This window comes from Mangifera indica, chromosome 12 (genome assembly GCF_011075055.1).
Source record: "Mangifera indica cultivar Alphonso chromosome 12, CATAS_Mindica_2.1, whole genome shotgun sequence".
NCBI classification, from domain to species: domain Eukaryota; kingdom Viridiplantae; phylum Streptophyta; class Magnoliopsida; order Sapindales; family Anacardiaceae; genus Mangifera; species Mangifera indica.
The window spans coordinates 15,402,661-15,425,372 of NC_058148.1; the positions used below are offsets into that span (position 1 = coordinate 15,402,661).

Here is a 22,712-nt window from a genome sequence, read left to right on the forward strand (position 1 = left end):
CAAACGAACTTTTCTAGAATCACCGACTCAATGAGTCAATAATCAAAATATAACATCGTTGCCACGTCGTCACACTTCAACGTCGCGCCGGACTCTGTGGCTACATTTGCTCTGAAAGTCTGGGGAAGATCAAAAGCTTATTGCTATTTTATCCCTCACATGGCGGCTCTGCGGAGGCTAGCGAAGACAGTTTCGGCATGGCGTATCCTACTCCCTTCCAGCGCTCCTTCACGCGACTTGCCTCGTCGTCTTCCTAACCGTAAGCTCATAACGAATCATCACTTCACTTCGCTCTTCATTCTTTGTTTATTCATTTGTTTTTAAATATAAATTAAGTTAAAATATAAGCGGTAAATTAATAGTCATAATAAGCTGTAGAAGTGAAAAATGGATGTTTCGAACTTTCGATCATCCAACTCTGTATTGCAGTGAGCGATTTATTGAAATTTTATAGAATTCTTTTGTGAAACGGCGGAATTTTGAAGGTGAAAGCAAGGGAGTTCTAACTGTATCTTATTGGAGGTGGATGAATTCCATTTACTTCTTTGAATCTATGTGATTGGTGCATGGTAAATTTATAGTTATGTTGTTGACAGGATCTTTTGAGCGTCAAATTCATTTCAATGCTTCAGAAATTGGGAGGCCGAGATTATTTCCGGGAGTTTCGGGACCTCGTTCTGTGTTTCCAGCTATCTTAGCTAGTTTATTTGGTGCTGGGTTGATCAATATTGCATATTCTGACGCTGGGGAGGTTTGTGCAATTTGTCAGACAATCACCTTAAGCTCAGTAAAGGGAGATTTTGAATACATATTACATTGAATTAGCAGTTTTTTTAACTTATTTACTTTTTAATTTTGGTTTTTGCTGCAGGCAGGTAGTGCTAAACCTCCATTGGCACCAGAATCTTCTTCAAGTTATGGGGACTTGGAGGAAATTGCGAAGAAAGAGCGACAGCGAATTGAGGAGTTAATCAAAAAGAAGGGACAGCCAAAAGGGTTTTATCCCAGGTTTACTGTTGCTGTTAAGGGCCAAAAGGTGATTAATCTTATTTTTTGTGATCTCCAACATTTTTACTCTAGTTTGTTTCTCAATAGAAGCCCTCCTTATTTGAAGCTTTGCATAGTATTTATTTTCATCTTATATTTTAATATAGGCCAAGCTACCTTTATATTTATTCATATTTTTGAGTTTGTAATGGCTTCATAACTGTACAACCACAAATTTTCCCAGCTTGAACATATAACAAAGGCTATCGCATCTACTGGTATTTTTCCCCCAATAACAGTTTGTATATCATTTGCCTTCACTAATTAAGTGGACTTTACTATTGCTAAATTAACTCTAATAGGATTGCATTTTGATTCACAGATCACCATTAAGTTCCAAGTACCCCATGGATGTGAGGTTCCACAATTGATTGCAAACCTTGTCTCAAATCTTGGACTGAAGGTTGAAGAGCATGGTGGTGGTTCAGACATGTCATTGCGTGCTTGGGACAGGTTAATCCAAACTATTATTTCTTTTAAATTCACAATGTCTATTTGGGGATTGTGGACCATGATTATGAAAAAAAAAATCTTCTCGAAGTTGGTTTAATCTTAGTCATTATGATTCTATAAGGTACACTAAATTTCTTGTTTCCTCTTGCTATTTCAGTGCAGTTGCTTGGCAATTAACACTTAGGCATCCAGGAAAGCTGAATAAACATGGAGGGGATCAAGCCCATTCTACTGATATGAATACACATGAAGATGACCTATGCATCCTCATATTTCGTTCGCTTATTACCTCAGATAAAGCAGTTAGTATTCATATGCTATTATCCTGTGAAGTCATTTGTATGCGTTACTATATATTATATACAAGACATAAAGAAGAGCTTGGATGAATAGGTGCTTTTCATAATGTTTTACGTAAACTGTTGCAGGAAATTGAGTTCATAAAAAAAGGGAGCTTGAGTTCTGCAGAGCTTGATGCTTTTGTGTCTACTTTGCAATTAGCTGGTGGAAGGTTGGGCCAAAATAGAAACTTGGATAGAAAACCTAGAGATGGATATGCGCAAGAGACACCAGTGGAAAATACAATATCTACTCTTGAGTCTATGGGTGTGAGAATATATGGACTTGGCAAACCCCAAGTGAATTCCTCAAATACTGAGATATCATGGGAAAATATTGCTGGCTATGATCAACAAAAGAGGTATTTCGAGTTCTGTTGCACACTATATGTGTTTTTGCTGCATGCTCCAGTCAAATGTAGTTAATTTCATGTACCGGATTGATAGTATGAAGTGTACTGTAGATACATTGGAATCTAGGGTGACAGTAGAAGGGAAGAAAACCAGCCGGATAGTTATTGAGTTCTAGTTTTTCTTGAAAAATATTCAATGATAAGTTCAACATGCATGGGACGCTTGTTGCCACTTATCAATAATTGTACATAAAGGAGCTATATGTATCGCAAACTTTTACATGATTATATGCAACTGTTCATTGTGCAGAGAAATAGAAGATACTGTATTATTGTCTCTTCAGAATCCTGAAATATTTGATGATATTGCTCGTGGGACTCGGCGCAAATTTGAATCAAATAGACCTCGAGCGGTGCTTTTTGAAGGGCCACCAGGTTTGTCCTCAACCCTGAATAAGTTCCTCTATTACATTGATGAAAGTGTGTACTTTTAATGACTTCTTTAGCTAATAGACTGCATATCATTATCATCTTTCCTGTCTGTCATGTTGAGGAGCATGTGCTCTAGGCCTTGCACTTCAATTAATCAATGTGCTCTTCAGTTTCACCCTGTTGGTTTTTTTTTGTGCCTAGGACTTAGTTCATTCATTATTATATATTTCTGTGCCCTTTCTACCCAAATTACTATATTAGAATCCTAAGAAGAATGTAGCAGTTGTTGTATGAGGCTTAACTCACAAATGTGTTAAATCTTTATAATGTCTTGTGCTTGAGCAAGGAGGAGTGATGGATGTGTTCAAACACATGATACAATTTCATTGATCACAGACAGAAGCAAGCTTATATTTTAAGCTATATTTAGCCTTTCTCACATGTATCTTTCCAACTACAAAGTTTCTAAAGCTTATAAATACTTGTAGATGCAAAGATCACTTAATGATTTCTAATGCTTTCAATTGACTTGATCAAGGTTTTTCAATTATTGTTATGCCTTTAAGTATTGCAGACTTCATCCATTCAGTTAGTATATTGACTGTCCATGCATCTAGTTATTTGGTTGTGGTTTGGATTTTAGTTGACAGTGAAAACTTATTTGTAATGCTTGTCCAATTTCAGGTACTGGAAAGACATCTTGTGCTCGTGTTATTGCAAATCAAGCGGTGAGACACTGGAATATTTAGAGACATTTTAACTCAATTTTCTAGTGATTTGTGTTGAAAAACCTATTTCATTTCAACTTCCATGATTTATTTTTTATTTGTGTTATTTCAATTAGTTTAAAGATATATTCCGTATACACCTTTAGGGTCTTACTGATTAGAAAGAAGCATATAAGAGAAACTTTTAGGTAATTCTTTTTAGATCTTAATTGCATGATGTGGGGACATAGCTTAAATGTTGTAATTTGGCAGTTGGAGGGGCATTTCATTTGATGAAGTGAATGGCTGTTATTAGTCACACTATTAAAAGTTTCTATGATATGCAGAGGACTTGAGACATAAGATTCCTTCTGTTTACGCCCATGAATAGGATTAACAGTAAAAGATTTTGTATGGTTTCTTGACTTGCTGGTAAGTTTAAGGCAATTTTGTCTACACCAAAAGTTTTGCATACACATAAACGGTAAACTGCATAGCATGGTAATTTTCTTTATGCTTAACAAAATGAATCAAAAAATCTGCTTTTTCCATTTTCTAGTGGCCTGAAAATAAGCTTGTGGCATGCCTTGCAGGGTGCTCCATTAGTGTATCTGCCACTGGAGGTTATCATGTCAAAGTATTATGGTGAAAGTGAACGTTTGTTGGGAAAAGTTTTCACACTTGCTGATAAGCTGCCAAACGGTGCTATTATTTTCCTGGATGAGGTACTCATGCAGATGATGACTTTCTGCATAAGTAATGCATATTTGTGTATAATTTATGATTCGCTATTTTTATAATCCTTGATGCCTGATCCTTTGTTGAAGTTGAAAATCATTTGATGACTTACTCTGTTTCTCTGTTTTTAACACCAATACAGGTTGATTCCTTAGCTATTTCTCGGGATAGTGAAATGCATGAAGCAACACGCAGAATTTTGTCAGTGCTTTTGCGACAGGTGAAGCCAGAATTCCATTTCACATTATTTTTGAAAACCAGCTTTTTATCATGCATGTCACACGTCCATTTTTTAAGAATAGGAAGAAAGGAGCTTATACCTTTCTGATCATATATATATAACCAGCATTTGTGCCAAACACTGTTGCAAAGAATCCATTTCTTGTCAATAAACATGGGATCAAAGATTCACATAATCTTGTCTGATGGTAAGCAGTTATCCAGACACTAAAAGGGCTTTTATCAAACCTCAAGTGAAGACCATGGTTAGTTCTTCAATTCATGAAAAGAGGGATATCAATTATAAATATACATTCTTGCACACACCACATTTGTGCAATTCCCAAACTACAGTAATGTAATTTATTCATGAATCCTTTCTGCTTTATACGATCAAAGATACTTTTCTGGTTTGATACAATATTTTTATTAGTAGCACTTTTGTATCTTTGGGAAATTAATGTGACAACTTACATATGTACTTCCAATACTAAACTTCTTGCATGCATATATTTGAATATATTTATGATGGTAAAAAATTTATACATGTTTTAACTCTGGTGCTCAACTAAAAGTACTTTTTTGCAGATTGATGGATTTGAACAGGATAAAAAAGTGATTGTCATTGCTGCAACAAATAGAAAGCAAGACCTTGATCCTGCTTTAATGAGGTAATGATATATGTACCAATTCTCCTCCATGAGAGCAGTTCTATCTACAATGTACAGTAGTTTTTTACGACTAGGTTTTATCTTGTTTCCAGTCGATTTGATTCATGCATTACCTTTGGCCTGCCCGATCATCAGACTCGTCAGGAAATAGCAGCTTCATATGCAAAACACTTATCAGAGTCTGATTTACTTGCATTTGCCAGTGTTACAGAAGAGTAAGTTCAGCCATATTCAGCACATTTAAAAGTTTTGACCTTATTGGCTTATTTAGTTATCCCTTTTTTATACTCACTGGCAAATCGCAAAATGCAGAATGTCTGGAAGGGATATAAGGGATGTGTGTCAACAAGCAGAGCGCACATGGGCATCAAAGGTAATTGTTACTGGTTCCATTTTCATGTTCTTATACTTGTTATAATTATCATTGATATTCAGAATATGGCTCATCATAAGTATACATAGTTTTCTTGCATGCTATTTTAAAGATATTGATGGCCTTGATAGATTATACGAGGACAAGCAACCAAGGATGGTGACAAAGATTGCCTTCCGCCTCTGCAAGAATACATTGAGAGTGCTTTAAATCGACAGAAGTCTCTACTCAACACTGCACGCCAAAACCACCAAAAATCTTACTCTCCCACAAAGAAACAGCCCTTGGATTTATACTGAACGAGGTATTTAATGTGGACCGGGTACATCTTCCACCACCTGCATTTTATTTTTAAAATTTTAGATTATACGTAGAACATACAAATGTTTTTGGATATGAATTGGGTCTTAGATCTGGTCAGAAGACTGTCATGCAGTTCAATTGGTCCGATGTTGTCACCATATCATAATTAAAATTTTGTAACGGATTTATTAAATATATTTATCAACTGGTCAGATGATATCATTATATCATAATTAAAATTTTGAAATAAATTTATTAAATAATGTTGAATAATAAGTGATTTTGATACAAATATGATTGTAGTTATTTTTTAATATTTATTGGGCTAAATTGCACACCTCATTCAGTCAACATTCGGTCAAATTCTGAAAACATGGAGTCGATCATACTTATCATACTTCAAATGCTCCTTGACATTGCTTACTATCTGGTTTGGTACAGTCTGACTGCCGGCTCGTTTATTGCCCTTGCAAAACATATATATATTTACACACACTTTAAGAATTTTCATATATATATATATATATATTATTGAATATTAAAACGACAGCAAGAAGGACATTCCATTGGAATGGAATGACGCCGTGAGTTCTGATTCAGGACCGCTCAGACTGAGGCAAAGCCTATACATTGAATGGTTGTCTTGCCCGAGTAGACCTCAAAAGCTTCACATATGATATGAAAATGATAAGCCTCCTCGAACAAATCGTAGATAGCACTATCTTTCGCAATATTTGAAGCGTGCCTTGTTGAGTCATACGAGACCAAACCAGAGCAGCGAGAACCGAAGAGACGAGACGGTAAAGAATGAATACGATGCACTGCCCATGGCAACCCATTTGCCATTTCTACAAGAATATGATTACCATTTGCCACCCAAGGTTTACATTCAATGTATAAATATCATTAGGCTGTTAAAAAAATTTAAATTACCATTCTACCCTTTAACCATTTCAGTTTTGGGAAATTATTATATACTCCTAAAAATTTTAATCAAAAGAGACATTTTTGGGTTTTGAACTAGTTTGGATCTTTTTTTCTAATTTGGATTGGTTGATTGTGTTAAAGGGTTTATCATGTCATTCCCTTTAATTGTTAATAAGAAGGTAAGTTGCTTCCTTGTGAATAGTTGTCTTTTCTCTACTCTTTAACTTTTGGGTTTCCTTTCATATCTTCTTTATTGATTGAAGAAAATCTTTCGTTTGATCTCGTTGTGACTAACCTTCCCAATCTATTGAACGAAACCCTAAAATAAAAAAGCAAAGCCTTTGAAAATGTAGTTGTTGATTGAGCTAGACCCCCACTTCCCTAATCGATGACTAAAGAAGGGGTGAAGAAAAATTGGTGGGGAAGGGGTGGTTCAATTGTTGAAATTGTACTATGCCTTAGTAATAGAAAAATTGGATACATGATATTTTTTCGATTAGCTCCCATGGGATTAAAAAATGGAGATTATTTCAAGAATCGTTTTTTTTGTGGTTTACCTGATTTTCTTTCTCATTCACCCATCATCAAAGGAAGAAGGGAACGAGATGATTTTGCCCTTGGACAGGACAATAAAGTAGTAGGACAAAATCACAAGAGTAATACTATGTGTATCCACTTTAGATACATAAATATATACACACTCATATGTGTCATCATATAATTAGTTATTGTTTTATTTTTAATTTAAAATCATTTAATCACATGATGACATATATAAATGTGTACACATTTGTGTACTTAAAATAGGTACACATAGTTTTATTGAAATCACAATTCTTTCTTATTACCTATTTACAATTAGTGATGAGGTAGAATAGGATTAATTTTCCATTGTGATTGATGTACATCTTCAACATAAATAATTTTGGTATACAACAAAAAGTGAACAATTTTTCGAGCAAATTTTTTACAATATTTATGCCTAACTTCCAACCTTATTTATCTTGTTTTCTTGTACACGAGACAAGGTAATCAACCAGAGGAAAAAGGAAAAAAACACAAATAAAAATAAAAATATAATTAGAGAAAAGTTGAGTTAATGATTAATTAATTAATAATAATAATAATAATAATAATACACTTTTAATAAACCTTCTTGGTGACGAGGCTGCGGAAGTTGAAGAGGTTGCCGTTGCTGGTAACATGACCATGGCCATGGCCAGCACCACCATCAGAACGGCCGCTAGCAGTCCCAGCGCAGCCGGATGCGGCGGCTGTGGTGTTAGCAGGCTTGTAACTAGCTCCACCCAGAACCCCGAGTGCACTGTTTTCATCACTTGTACAACTCAAATGGTGGCCGCCGTACCCAATATTCATTGGCACTTTCATATTCAAATTCAAAATCCTAACTTTACCATTATTATTACTATTAATATTATTGCCACCGCCATTTCCGATTGTCTTGGTGCTTTTAGGAGTTTCGGAGCTCTTCCCACCTGAGCCTCCTGCACCACGCTTGACTTGCCAAATGGGGCTGTTCCGACTCGGGCTACTCGGCCACTTTCTTGACTTTGACTCACCCGCTGAATTACTCCTCGAACATGGTGCACTGCTTACCTTTCGGGCCCCTGGAGCTCCGGTACTCAATCTGGCTCGGGTTCCTCCATTCCCGGCAGATCTACTCCTGGAGAAAGGCCAAATATTGATATTCAACTCGGCTGAAGTTAACCCACTTTGACTCTTCTTGTCTCTCTTCTTCTCTTTCTCTTTCTCTTTATTATCTTCCGTGTTCTTCGCCACAGCTTTCTTGTTACCTTTCCTGAACATGTCCTTCCAACGCTTAGAACTTGACAACCCATTTGCCGAGTCAGTCGTTACATGAATCAACTGAGAGCCAGGCTCCGGGTCACCAGGCTCCTCTTGGTAGGGAGGTTCAGGATCCAAAAGCGGGTTTGGATCGGGAGGCTTGAGTGAAAGGAGATGAAGAGGAAGAAGAACGCCATCAACAAAGAGTTCATCAGCTGAGAGCAGATTACGCTGAGGAAAAGAGGGGTTTCGGACCATCCAGAACTCGAACTCGGGGGAGTTTGAATCGCCGCTTCTTGAAGTGGTGCATGGCGATAGAGTTTCGGGTTCATGGAGTCTGGGACCATCCATTATTGAAAGCAGCGAGGGTGAGCTTTTGAGTTGTGTAAGAAAAGAAAGAGAGAGTTGAAGATGAGGAGGAGTTTCAGAGATTTGTGACCGTACAAGTAATAAAGAAGACGAGCAACTCAGGAAGATTACAAAAGCAAAGGTCATAAAGCAAAAGCTTGGGAACTTGAACAAATAAAACTTGTAATTAGTGTATCAATCAAATTTTCAAGATTGATATTTTGGGGTTTATCAAGTAATTAAATCTTGGCCAGGTTTCTTCGGATAATCTTTTATTAGAAAATCAAAAAATACCACAAGTAATTGATTTGGTTGTAAAAAAAAAAAAAAAAAAAAGAATAAGGGGGCGTGTTGGGGTGTTGGCACCACATGTCAATGGCTTAATCTCCTGATAAGTAAATGTTGACTTATTGGTTGAGTTTAGAGTTGGGTTCTTTATAAACGTTTGATTTACATAATATTTTATTATTAAAATTAAATATTTAAAAGATTATTAAATATAAATAATTATTATATTTAATTAAAAATCATAAAAAAATAAATTATTTTATTTAAATATAATTATTTTTATATTATTTGTTATATTAATTAAAAATAAATTTATTTTTATCTTAAAAAATTAATAAATTATAATATAATTATAATAAAATCAAGATTAACTTGATAATATTTTAATACTTAAGGTAAATGTAGTAATTAGAGTATCACTTATATTACATATCATATCAGTATTAGTAACAAAAAATTACTGTAATATTTTATTACTAACAAATCAAACAAAATAACATAAATAATAAAAAATATATTATTAAAATACTTTTTAAATCTCTGAATCTAAATGAGTCCTTAAGGGTTAATTTGTTTATGATGATTTGCCTTTGAAAAGACCCTTAACTTCATAAAAAAACAGTTGGGCGCTAGAGCTTGTGCATTAGATATTTTTTAGAGTGAAAGTAGATTAGAATCTTAATTGTAAATTGTTTGGTTTTATATAGAATATTATCATCAATATCAACGTTGACTTACCAAGGTTTGTTTATCTAACATTTCTTTTTTATCTTTTTCAGTAATTATTTTTTTTAACAATTTGAATAAGTTAAATTTGATCTTGAGTTATTTATTTTCTAAATTTAAATTTGGATTTGATTAGGGTGGAATCCACTTTTAATTGAGGGATAGATAGAATAAAATGTGATCATGATTTGGCAAAACTTTTTATTAAAACAAATATTTGAAAAAAATTGAAACATGGTTATCTTGTCAATTACTTAATATGGTTTTATGTATCTTTCTTTCTATCTATCAATCAATCTTAACCAATATGTAGGTGCCCATATTTGTCGTTAATTTGGCACCTTTCAAATTTCAGCCTTAATTGTGAGCACACCTCGGCAATAATAATAATAGGACAATATTTCATTTCAGCCTCAAAAAATGTACAGTTATCTTTAGAAAGTTGTGAGGAGGATACAAATTGAGTCTAAGTTAAAACTAAATAACGGCTATTTTGGGTTTAATTAGAATTCAAAAGAGCCAATTTAAAATTAATTTTAATTTGTTTTAATAGTTAAAAAATAAGAAAAATTATTAAAGAAGAAAGAAATTACTAATAAGGTGAGCTCTAATTCATTAACTCAAACTTGATTCCAATCAATAATTTAAGTTTGAATAAATCAAATCAACCTTAGTTGCGAGTTAAAAGAACTCATGTACGTCATGAGTATTAGGGTACATTATAACTAAAATATATATTCAATGTGAACAGGGTAGCTGATGGCAAGAAATAAACAGCCATAATCAATATTTTCATAATGAGAAAAAAAAAAACAAGAAAGAAAGAAAGAAAGGGACGTCAAATGAAGACAAATGAGGTGGGGGTAGAAGAAGATTGATGGGCAAGTTATAGGACAGAATTCGGCACTAGTTGGTTACGGTTCAAATCAATTTATTAGTTTGAATGAATTAACTTAAATTAAAACTTAAATTTAATAATTTAATTTTAATTTAAAGATTCACCAGTACTATCATATTAAAATTTTTTTATTTAATAATTCTTATTTCTTTGATAATTTTGTCTTTTTGATATTATTATTTATTATGTGAGTTGGTTAAAACTCATATTTGAATCATTCATTTTAAATTCAAATTAAATTTTAATTCATTTTTGTTTGAGATTCGTTGGAATCCACCCTAACTAAGATGGTTGCAGGGAAACAGAAATAGAAATAGTGGGGACTAAATGGGCCTTGCTTGTAGGCAAAATGATGAGGCATGTGACAGCAAAACCCACACCGTTGTTTTTATTAATGTTATGGGCCACCCTGACCCTACCTTCTTCACAGCCAAACCAATGCCAATTGCTTCCTATTCCTCTTCATCGACTAATACGCTACAACGACTCAAGACCACCACAGTCAGAGTCTTAACTCTTAAGAATTGGATCGGGCGTTGACCCGGTTGTGGGCGCGATTCTCTTTTTTTTTTTTTTTTATTCGAACAGTTTGGCTAAAGATATTACTTATGTATATTTTTACGTAGCTAGGGCTAAACCATGACAGTTGTGTAATAAATATGTGCATGAGGACTTCCCAAAAAGGTAATAGGGTTTGGAAAATGGAAGAGCAGGATTAGCTCAAGAAAAGAAAAGAACTTAAAAGTTAGATTTGGAAACGATGGCTGCGTGGAATCTGTCTGCTACTGCTTCGCACAAGTAGCTTTTATGATAAATCTCTGACTCAAGCGACTCAATAAAACATGGTAAATCGGTAAAAAATGGGTATGGATTCATGCGGGCTATTCATATTATTTATACATATAATTTTATTATTAGATATAAATTTGATTTAAACTCAAACCCACCTCATACTCATTTATATTTCTGTGGATTATAGCTCATTTATTGACTTTGATGACAATAATGTCATGAACTGAGCTGTGTTGAAGAAGCCATTACAATTCCTCTCTCAGTAAAGCCAGTTTGGCTTGATTGTTGTCCATTAGAATTTGCGTCTGAGCAATTCAAGTATTGTAATTGTCAGGAGCACGAGTTTGTTGTTGCTTAATTTGAATATATTATTAACAAACTTTTAAAAATTAAAAATATTACAATTACATTTTCGAATCATATTTTATCACTTTGAATAAATAAGAGAGTGATTAAAAAATATACTAATGATAAGTTTTAATTATATATATATTTTTTAATTGAACTCAATTGTTAGTTCTTATCTTATGCACTAAGAGAAGCGAATGACAAGAGTTAAATTTAAATAGAAACATTGGTAAACGATTTCTCCATCTCTAAATGGATGCAAAGTGTTAAGAGATCAAACCAGGTAAAATGAAAATGCTTTTCGTCTTATCTGAATTAAAATTGTCTGGGAACTGTCCAATTTAATTGAAAAGAATGTGAAGAAGGTAGAATTCAATGATGTTAATTATTTGTAACGGAAGCAACACGTCTTAATGTGTATCAATCTGTATTATGGATTGATATACATTTTCACGAAGTAATAGATGTGATAATAATGCATTTAAGATTCAAAACTTCATAAATGTTTTGGAATATTTTTTAAAATAATGTCATGGTAATTAAAAATTATCATTATTATTATTTTATTAAAATTTTTTAATTGTGAAAGTGAAAATTCTTGCATAAAACAAGATAAACAAAAATAACTCACAGATGAAGAATAATGCGATAGTAGTAAGCTCGTTATTGTTTTCTTTTCTCTGGGCGAATCAACTTCCATCTGAGATGAATTTTGATAGCATGCTTAAACTTTAGCACCAAGCTCCAAGAGCAGTGTGCGATTAACGGCAGTGGCTGTTTGACCGCCAAATTGGATAGGACCTGGAAACAAATCCATAAAACGCATTAGGTATGAACAACAAAGCTATAAACTGAGGCAAAATGATTAGAAGTAGGTATCAAATTCAGGACCAACCAGGACTAAGGTAGTGATTTTTGAGCGCCCATTCTTCCCGCAAGGATGCAAATTTCTTAAATGGAGCACCTGAAAAATCATTTATTAGAAGCAAACCATTACTCGGCGGTGGAGTTTTAAGGAGTTAATGTTATATAAACACAAGTGAAAGTTTGCATTAATGATTCTCACCTTCAAGTTCCACCATGGCCTTCTTGATCACAGGCTTGAACTTGCCTGCAAAGTGAATTAAGTTACACAGCGTGCAGGGATAAAAAAAGTGCGGAAAATAATGTAAAAAGCAGAAACACCATATAATATATCCCGAAACATTTTCTTTTGCGATACAATATCATTGACATATGAAGAGTAATGTATTTCCGAGAGATTATTGGCACAGCATATTCTTTAATGTATGCTTCTTAAGGAGGTGTAAGGGAAAGTTTCACATACCATGTCTCCTCTCCACATCCATTAAGGAGGTCAGAGCAGTTCCACCAACAGTCCATTGATCAACTGGAGCACTCAAATTTCCAACCTGGATATATCACCAAGAGCACATACCATACAGTTAACTAAGTTATTAAATTGCCTAGTGTCAAAGTTAAATGCAGACTAACACTGCAAGAGCTTAAGGAGTATCAAGAGCAAGCCGAGAAGATTGGATAAAGGACGAGAGTGTTTCTACGGTAGATTAACGCAGAGAAGATTAAAAGTATTAACCGATGATATCAACCCAGTTTTCCCACTATGAAGAAGAGCTCCGGCGGCATAACCCAGCGCATAACAGTAGGAAGCATCAAAGTTTGTTGGCAAACCACATCTTCCTTCGTACCTGCAAACATGAAATACACAGAAGTTTTCAACTAATGCAAAAAATGCAAAGTTTAAATCAAGTTTCTTATGTGTTTATCACTGTCAAATACGAAGAGACTGAAACTCCTCGTGAACATGTATACTGTCTCTATTGGCCCAGTTCATCTACTATAACGCTCAAGCCCCAATATAACACTACTATTTATTACAACTAGAGACTCAAAAGTTATAGAGTAGGAACATTAAATACCCGAAAAAGTGGGACTGCCCTTTAAATACCCCTTTGTATGCACCTCCCTTCTTCCTCTTCTCCAACTCAGTGTCAGCCATGTCAATCAACATTTTTTCTGTCTCTATCTTAGCAACCTACCAGAGGAAAGAGATACAAGATAAACAAAAGCTGGAAAATCATCAGCGCAAATAAAAAACAACAGCAATATAGAGTTAAATACACAGACCTCCCCTGAGGTTTCAACATTTCACAGGCGCGTAGAAAAGATCATTAGGTTAACACAAACACCCCTTTCTCTTAACTTCTATAAGGGATGGTTTTTTCACTTGCACCTTACATCATAAAAACCACGATCTCATTTTAAAAAAAATTCAAAATTGTAGGTAAGGGGTTTAAGTAACAAATTAAGGGGGTAATGTCATTTTTATATGCTTCAGGGGGTGTAAATAAAAAGTCACACTTAAAGCAATTAAATGAGTGGAGTGTTTTCTATGCACCGTGAAACGTTGAAACCTCAGTGGAGTACATACCTGGACATTTCCATGGGGATCTCTTTCAAGCATCAATTGTTCTTGAATAGCTTGAGGTAAAAACTCAAAAAGCTGTGCAGACTGACCAGTGAGTTTCTTTTTCCATAGCCCATTTTCATCAACAACTTCATGGGCTAGAATTTCATTAAGTTCTGCAATAAGCTGCTGCACCTGCAAATCCAGTGTCATTGTGCTAAATGTCAAAGAACAATTCAGGAATTAGTATGTGTGTATAATTTGACTTCTAAAACCACAACTTTACACGAGGGAGTGAAAAAAAGAAAGATACAATATCCGATTAAGAAAACTACCTCAGGAATAAAATCGATTAGACCTTCAGGAATGAGTATGACACCATAGTTGTAACCAAGTTCAGCACGTTTACAGATTATATCTACAATGTAGTCTGTGACATTTTTAAGTGTTTGCTTCTTAGCAGCAACCTGCAGAAAAAAATATACCAGTCAAAGGAAGAATTGTAAAAATAATTAGATAAGTCCCCAAGTCATAAACTACAGAGAATAATAGGTCGCATTCGCTAAATTATTTAACAATGTCAGGTGCTTAAATCTATGAAGTATCTATGAATATGTTTGATCTATTATGCATTTTCATTCAATAGAAACACAGATTGGAATATCCATGGAAAGTGATGCCAGTGTATGTGTTCTTTTGCTACAAACAGTGGCCAAGAAACAAGCTTGTCACTCGATTTTCTCAGTGACTGGGATAAGAAGATAAAGTCCATAGAGCTTATCATGATTGTGCTAGAGATACATAATTCCAGTAATTGTTCATAAAGATAAAGAAAATATCTTAGTGCTAGAGCTGCAAGAATTTTATTAAAAACATCAGAATCTTAACCAAGCAAGTCATTACGTTGAACGATAACACAAAGAGATATTACCTCTTCTCCAATAACGGTGATGTTTGGTTGAGTTTGCAAGGCACACTCAAGAGTAATATGTGAAGCGGCACGCCCCATAAGCCGTACAACTGTAGACACATATTAAATATTATTATTAGTCATAACTTTTCCCCAAAAAATCAAATTGAAGGAGAATGATCATTTTTTTGTACTTAAAGCAGAATCAGAATCAGAATCAAGTCACAAAGACTTACAATGATAGTATTTTCCAGTTGACCGTGCATCTATCATCACATTCCCAATCATTTCAGCATATACCTGTATAATAGAAGAACATGTTACACTTGTTTGAAACTGTGTTATTCTGACAACTCATACACAACAAAAGACTGTGACTGCAATCATTTACAATCACCAACTGGAAGAAGTTGGCACTGTTCAGTATAATCCAGTTGCCCTATTTTAACGACGTACATAAAAGAATGCATGATAGCAACCTTTCATACAACTAATAAGTAGTATGGTTTTTCAAAAAACATAGTAACAAGAGAATATGGATAGAGTTCAGGTAGTAATAGCTGACGAGAATAACTTTTAGCTTTATAAAAAAAAAATTGATAAGACTCACAAACTTTTGCTTTAACAGATTGATCATATTTACGCAAGTACATATCAAGAGAAAAAAGGGACATATTAATCAATATTTGTATAATTGTAATATGAACCCATTATAGGCTTAAATATGAATGATAAAAGTCTAATTGCGAAATCTGCATGCACAGCACTCACCCTGCACGCTGTATCAAATCCAAAGCTTGTGGGAACCTCTTTGCATTTCAAGTCACCATCAATGGTTTTTGGACAGCCAATCACCCGAGTTTTAAGATTTTTACCCCTGATTTAACACATAACGTTAATGCCAATGCATGGAAACAATCAATAATGCAGCTACAGGAAAAAAAAAAGTATCTCATTTCCCATCATATAAATCTCCCCAAAATTAAAAATTACAAACATGAAATACCATTGCTAGTGTACAAAAGGTAAATCTCAAAAAAAGAACATATACCAAATAAACATTCTAGCACACCTGAAGTTTTCAGCAAGGAGGCAAGCATTTGTGTTTGAGTCATCACCACCAATAATCACAAGGCCATCCAAATCCAGCTTCTTAGCTGTTTCTTCAGCTTGTTGAAACTGAAAATAAAGCTCATTATACTCACCGCACTTTACAAATAAATACTCTAAACAAAGTTCATCGAATCATGCAATCATCAAGCTAACAGTCTCACCTGCTCCGGAGTTTCAATCTTGTCTCTCCCACTGCAAATCATATCAAAACCACCCTGGAAAAACATATTAGAATGATATAATATATATATATATATATATATAGCATGTCATATCATCAAGCAAGTTGACAATTACTACTTCTTGGACAAATCTAATGTACACATGCTTAAAATTCAACGATGATTAATTTCAACAAAACCACCACCCACGTTTTCTACTTTTCTGTATTAAATATTATTATAAAAACTATTTGAACATGTAATTTATTCGAAATAAAATACTGAAAATATAAACAGCTAATTACCACAACAATACACAATCAAATTATAATTGCACAGATTGTGATACAATGTATCAATCCAATTCTGACTATTACATTAGTTTCGCCAAATATAACTTATCTAACATGCATTATAATCATACACTCAAAAGAAGCAACTGTACCTGGTTTCTGTACGGATAAATATAATCAGGAGTCAATTCAATGTATTTTCCCTTCATGACCCCCGCTGGACCTCCCCTAAATCCATACAAAACACTACCTTTCACGCGATCCTGCAAGTAATCTACCAACGATACACGAAAGTCACGTTTTCAAACTGCATTACGCGCAACTCACGTTTCAAAACAAGAGTTTCTTATAGATCCTCACCGAAAATTCCTGAGATCACATTGTGTCCACCTGGTGCCTGGCCTCCAGACAAAACGACACCGATTTTCAACTTCTGATCCGCTGGCAGCGTATTAACGTCGTTTGGAACCAGACTAGCCGACGGTTGCCCGAACAAATTCGGAAACAACTTCTTAATCTCATCTGTGAAGTTAAAACAATGATACACATTAACAAACGTGTTTATTAATGTTAACGATGAATATTTTAACAGACGAGAATTACCTGGATTGCCGGCGGCTGAGCTGGCGGGACCGTCGACAATTTTGAAAGTATTACGGAGAACGGAAGGAAGAGGAAGCTTGTGGTCGATACGACTCGTTTGAACCTCACTGTAGACTGAAGCCACGCGGCCAGTGACCTGACCGGACTTGACGGGAGTGAAATCGCCGTTTGAAACCAACGAAGGAGACATGACAGTTTTGTGCGGGCTTTTTCAATTCAGGTGTGAGCATGGCTGCGAGCCCGAATCCGTTTAAATATGCAAGGTTGAAGAGGGGTAATAAAGTCTTTTCACTATTTCTTACTTCGGACTCTCCGCCCTGAAACGGTATTTGCCCATTGAATTTGCGGGTACGATTGGTATTTTGAAAGTATTAACGGCAAAATCGGATCAATTTGTTTACCTTTCTGAACTTTGTGTAATTACACAGATTCCCCTAACTCTTAGGTTTTGTTGAAGACCCCCCTCGTAGACGGACGTTCAACCGCGAAAATTTGAATTGAATCATATTATATTATATAATATATGAATAAAAATTTGAATAGATTTATTACCTCAAGCAGGTGAAAAATTGATTATAGTATGTAATCTTAAGCCACTCAAAAAGATTTAGAATTGATTTTAGGTCGAAAGACTTATTTCCATCCAAGGTTTAGAAAATCCAAATCTCACACTTGTTAACTTAAAAAAACTCAAATACCTACTATTCTATTAAAATTTATTATTAGAATTAAAAGATTGTTTGGTTTCGAAATTTAAAAATTATTTTTACTAATACTGATATGACATATAATATAGATGATAATTTGATTATCATTTTCACCTTAAGTATTAAAATATTACCAAAGTAATCTTGATTTTATTATAATTATATTATTATTTATTAATTTTTTGAGATAAAAATAAATTTATTTTTAATTAATATAATAAATAATATTAAAAATAATTATATCTAAGTGCATTTAAGTAAAATAATTTACTAGTATTATTTTATTATCTTTAACCAAACATAATAATTATTTATATTTAACCATTTTTACCAAAATTTATCAAATATAATAATAATTTATACCCAATAATATTCTAAATAATTTATCTTCAAGATAATCTCCTTATTTTGGTAATAAAACATTACCTAAACCAAACACGTTGTAAGGGTAAAGAAGTTATTTAGTTAAAAATATTTAAAAAACTAAAAACTTATCACATTTTCCTTCTTAATTTAAAAATCTAACAATTTCTCTTTTCCCAGAATTTGAAAAGTGATCATTTTCTCCTAAGTTTTTTTGGTCACCAAATATGGTGAAGTTTGTTGTCTCCGATCATGTTCTTTCTCCACCACCCCCCCCCCCCCCCCCCCCCCCCGGATCTCTTTTTTGGCTAATTTCATCTCGAACGAAGACAACCAATCATCTTCATTTCGGACAAAGACAATCAAAGAAGAGACTGGGAGGGAGAGAGAATGAGAAAGGAGATGACAAACTTTGCCATCTTGGGTGATGGGAAAAACTTTAAGGGGACGTTTGGTTTGGATAATGTTTTATTACCAAAATAGAAAGATTACTTTGAAGATAAATTACTTAGAAGATTACTGGGTATAAATGATTACTATGCTCGATAAAATTTGGTAGGTATAAATAATTATTGTGTTTGGTTAAAGGTAATAAAAAATTACTAGTAAATTATTTTACTTAAATGCCTTTGAATATAATTATTTTTAACTATTTTTATATTATTTGTCATATTAATTAAAAATAAATTTATTTTTATCTCAAAAAATTAATAAATAATAATATAATTATAATAAAATCAAGATTACCTTGGTAATCTTTAAATACCTAAGGTGAAAGTGGTAATCAGATTACCACCTATATTACCTGTCACATCAACATTGGTAATAGAAGATTAATGTAATATTTTATTACTGACAAACCAAATAAAAGAATAAAAGATAGATTACCAAGATAATATTTGATAACTTGAACCAAACGCCCCCTAAGGGCAAATAATTACTTTTTAAACTTTGGGTAAGAGAAAAATTATTAGATTTTTAAATTAAAGAGAAAAATATGATAATTTTTTAGTTTTTTAAAAAATACTTTTAGCTCAATAATATTTTTCTTCAACTCTAACAGTTGAATGATAGATATTTAGGTTTTTAAAATTTAAAGAGTGTAAATTTAAGATTTCATTAAACCTTGGTGAGATTAAATCTTTTGGCTATTGATTTTACACATCTTATAAATAGATTTGATTACTCACTTTATTAATCAATATGTGATCTTGTCAAATTCAATCAATCACATTTTTTGGTGTGATTCATGCAAACCCGGCTTGGATCATGCCTTTTGATTTTGAATGCATTTCTGATGAGAAGCACAACTTTCCTATTTTGGCTCTTGGAATTACATCTTTTGAGTGAAATTTGTTGGATTCTAGTTAGATTGCACATTTTCATGTACAATCCAATGATCCCGTTTAGCCATTTTACTTTCGTTCTTTTTTTTTTAAATTTTGAGAAATTAAATCATTTTTTTGTCTTTCCATTAATTTTTTATTATCAACTTAATTTTTGGATTAAAAATTCTGATTTCTTTAAATTTTGGTAAAAAATAATAATTTACACATTATAACAGTAGACTATGCATTTGTCCTTGCCATAGAGTTTGACAATGCCAAAATGGGATAGGCCACAATGGGTTTTGCAGAGTCGAAATTGGCATAGTCTATCATGTCAAAAACTGCAAAAAATGTGGGCTCCGACTAGTTATGTCAACCCGCAAATTTTTAAGGCCCGAGACGTAAGCCACAATATGGTGGGCTATCTCTACATTGGTTTTTTGACGGAGCAGCCCGTCAAAAATATAATATTTTTAAAAATAAACTCTCTTAAGATTATGATTTATAAGTTTTTTCATGGTCAATCCCAAATTGCTTACACTCTTTGTTCTTGGTTCCCACCCTTCATCGGGAAATGGGTCCAGGCAATGAGACCCGTGTGCGTATGTGTCTAGCTTTCATGTGTTTTCCAATTCCAAAATGAGGAAAACCCATATCATTGAATTCCTTTCGTGATGTGCAGTTCATTGTTGATGATTTTAACTCCATCAAATACATTCTACCGTATCAAAATCAAATATGGCATTTAACAATGTGCAGTCCATCACACTTTGGCTTCAAAAATATACTTCTGCTGCACTTTCTCTGGCAAGCAAACGCACAAAAGGCCACTGTTAACCCCTTTACCAGTTCCATGTTTTCCAGAAACAAGAGCAGCTGAGCTACATCTGCCCTTTAATTATCCTGTAGACCTTACTATCCATCTAGTTTGGCCTCTCCTTTTACCACAAAATCATCATACCAGCATGTGCCATTGTGTTTGCTCAGCCGCAACTTTGTACTTGCTAGTAGTGCACAGTATTGTTAACTGATCTTGTGTCCCCAAAAACTATTTATGTAAAATTTATATATACCTAACGTCTCTCTCTTACCTTGTTAATGTAAAATTTATCTGGGGATGTTATAACTTTATCTAGTTTTAGATACATCCGGATAACTATTTATGTCTAATTTATTCAATTAGAAGTGATCAATCATCTTTATATATCTTTAGTATGTATACTTTGACCATACCAAAATGAGAATGAACTTTATCTTTATTATATTCTTATTATTATAAGTATCAATGAGTTTTATTAATTATTTAAGCAAAGTAACAATGCTTTTTGTCTTCATTTACAAGGATAAAACCAGACTCTATATAAAAGCACACAACACATAGTTTATCGGATTTCAAAAAACATAAAACATAGTTATTATTCTCCTAACTATAAGTTTAATTAAAATTTTTCTCTAGTGTGTGAAAAACTTCAACCATAGGAGCATTCAAGTGAGGTATTCATAATTGCAAATTGTCAATATATTACTTTTTTTTTTATGAATATATTGAACTATACCATTTTTTTTTTTAAATTACAAGAACCAAATTCTTATAATTTTTAATTAAAATAAGCAAATTTTCATATTTTCTATAAAAATAAACTAAACTTTCATTATTTTTTTATTGAAGATATTGAACAAACACGATTAATATTATTTGTATTGTTTTGTTTTAAAAGTAAAATGATTAGTTTGGTATTAGATATATCAATTGGGTTGAACCAAATGAAAGCTCAATTTGAAACACAAATTTAAAGTTTAACCTAATACTGTAGCAAACTGAGTCTAGCCCATGGGTTGGCCGACCCGTTACTATTTAAAAAATAAAAAAAACAGAGCAAATGGCATAAGAGCTTTTTATTTATTTATTTTTGTATATATAAACCAATCCAACTCTTCTTCAATTTCAATTTATCTCAAACTCAATTCTTTTATTATATTCTCAATTTCATATTTTCTCATTAACTCTCTTTCGAAAACTATTTGAATTCACAAATAATAATTCTTTGGGTTTATAATTTCATTTTCATTTCAATTTTATCATTACAAAATATTACAAACGGATCCAATGTCAAAAGAATTTAGAAATTTGAATGTTGAAGATGAATAGATAAATGATATAGTATATATATTTTATTTATATTGGTAATTTATGCAAGATATAAATTAATTTATTTGTACTATATGATAAACTTATAATATTTTTTATTATATAACCGTAGTATTCCTAAGTCACAAGTGAGAGATTTTAAATGAAATATTCGAAATACTGTCCTTGGTTTTAAGAATTAAAAAGTAATTTGTATTTAAACATTTTAATTAAATTTTAAAAAAAATATTTAAATGGGCCGACCCAGCCCTATGTATAGCTAGGCTTTGGGCCTTAAAAATGTATGTGCTGACCCAGCCCAAAGGCCCATTACTATATGGGTCTAGGGCCGGGCTTGGTCTATTGCCATGTCTGTTTGGTACTTGTAAAAGTTTTGCTTTTTCATTGAAAAAATTTAATAGTTTGGTCATTTTAATAGAAAATTTTAAAAGTTTAACTTTTTTCAATTAAAAGAACAAAGTTTTGTCCCTTCAATTTGACAAAATGTGATGATTTAATTCCTACAAGTATTGTCATATAATAATAATAATAATAATAATAACAATAATAATATTATATGTATTTATTTTGAGTACATAAATAAATATATATTTGATGTATATTATCATATGATTGTGTAATTTTGAATTAGAAATAAATACTACAATAAATATTTAATTTACGGACGAAAAATTTCATCCCAAAAAGTCAAAAATTTGTCCTAAAAAGTCATTTGGGGCAAAAGATTAAATTGTTAAAAAATGTGCATTAGCATTTGGTAATGCGCATGAAAAAAATTCATCTTTAATAACCAATTATCTAATAAATTGGAGACAATTTTTTTGTTCTTAATTGTGCAATAAAGAAAGAATAAAATTTTTTGTCCTTGATCGTGAAATAAATGAGAGACA

The 22,712-nt window shown here is 32.9% G+C and overlaps 3 protein-coding genes across 3 annotated transcripts; 1 reads left to right on the top strand and 2 right to left on the bottom strand.

Annotated features, from left to right (window-relative positions):
* LOC123193053 (katanin p60 ATPase-containing subunit A1) lies at nucleotides 1–5,867 on the top strand. Its single transcript, XM_044605825.1, has 14 exons — nucleotides 1–259; nucleotides 597–751; nucleotides 872–1,036; nucleotides 1,370–1,500; nucleotides 1,658–1,802; nucleotides 1,929–2,200; nucleotides 2,502–2,626; nucleotides 3,308–3,351; nucleotides 3,924–4,055; nucleotides 4,211–4,288; nucleotides 4,876–4,958; nucleotides 5,051–5,173; nucleotides 5,271–5,331; nucleotides 5,463–5,867. Exons 1-14 carry the CDS (start codon nucleotides 160–162, stop codon nucleotides 5,628–5,630), a joined length of 1,782 nt encoding a protein of 593 aa, XP_044461760.1. The 5' UTR covers nucleotides 1–159; the 3' UTR covers nucleotides 5,631–5,867.
* A 1,559-nt stretch (nucleotides 5,868–7,426) lies between these two features.
* On the bottom strand, nucleotides 7,427–8,967 carry LOC123193055 (homeotic protein female sterile-like). Its single transcript, XM_044605826.1, has one exon. It carries the CDS (start codon nucleotides 8,860–8,862, stop codon nucleotides 7,705–7,707), a length of 1,158 nt encoding a protein of 385 aa, XP_044461761.1. The 5' UTR covers nucleotides 8,863–8,967; the 3' UTR covers nucleotides 7,427–7,704.
* Nucleotides 8,968–12,319: 3,352 nt separating this feature from the next.
* On the bottom strand, nucleotides 12,320–17,480 carry LOC123193569 (pyrophosphate--fructose 6-phosphate 1-phosphotransferase subunit beta-like). The gene is made up of 16 exons (XM_044606604.1): nucleotides 17,276–17,480; nucleotides 17,033–17,194; nucleotides 16,825–16,946; nucleotides 16,380–16,433; nucleotides 16,178–16,284; nucleotides 15,877–15,982; nucleotides 15,342–15,405; nucleotides 15,127–15,215; nucleotides 14,531–14,662; nucleotides 14,220–14,390; nucleotides 13,708–13,823; nucleotides 13,365–13,476; nucleotides 13,095–13,179; nucleotides 12,834–12,878; nucleotides 12,663–12,731; nucleotides 12,320–12,568 (listed from the first exon to the last, which is right to left on the bottom strand). Exons 1-16 carry the CDS (start codon nucleotides 17,463–17,465, stop codon nucleotides 12,492–12,494), a joined length of 1,701 nt encoding a protein of 566 aa, XP_044462539.1. The 5' UTR covers nucleotides 17,466–17,480; the 3' UTR covers nucleotides 12,320–12,491.
* Between the last annotated feature and the right edge of the window lie 5,232 nt (nucleotides 17,481–22,712).

Excerpts from the sequence above, each read along its gene's own strand:
- LOC123193053 (XM_044605825.1), top strand. The coding sequence starts at position 160 with ATGGCGGCTCTGCGGAGGCTAGCGAAGACAGTTTCGGCATGGCGTATC. Across the intron at positions 1,037-1,369 it reads TTGCTGTTAAGGGCCAAAAG|ATCACCATTAAGTTCCAAGT; the intron begins GTGATTAATCTT and ends TTTGATTCACAG. Across the intron at positions 4,959-5,050 it reads CTTGATCCTGCTTTAATGAG|TCGATTTGATTCATGCATTA; the intron begins GTAATGATATAT and ends TCTTGTTTCCAG.
- LOC123193055 (XM_044605826.1), bottom strand. The coding sequence starts at position 8,862 with ATGACCTTTGCTTTTGTAATCTTCCTGAGTTGCTCGTCTTCTTTATTA.
- LOC123193569 (XM_044606604.1), bottom strand. The coding sequence starts at position 17,465 with ATGTCTCCTTCGTTGGTTTCAAACGGCGATTTCACTCCCGTCAAGTCC. Across the intron at positions 15,216-15,341 it reads AACTGGAAAATACTATCATT|TTGTACGGCTTATGGGGCGT; the intron begins GTAAGTCTTTGT and ends ATGTGTCTACAG. Across the intron at positions 13,477-13,707 it reads GGGCAGTCCCACTTTTTCGG|GTACGAAGGAAGATGTGGTT; the intron begins GTATTTAATGTT and ends TCATGTTTGCAG.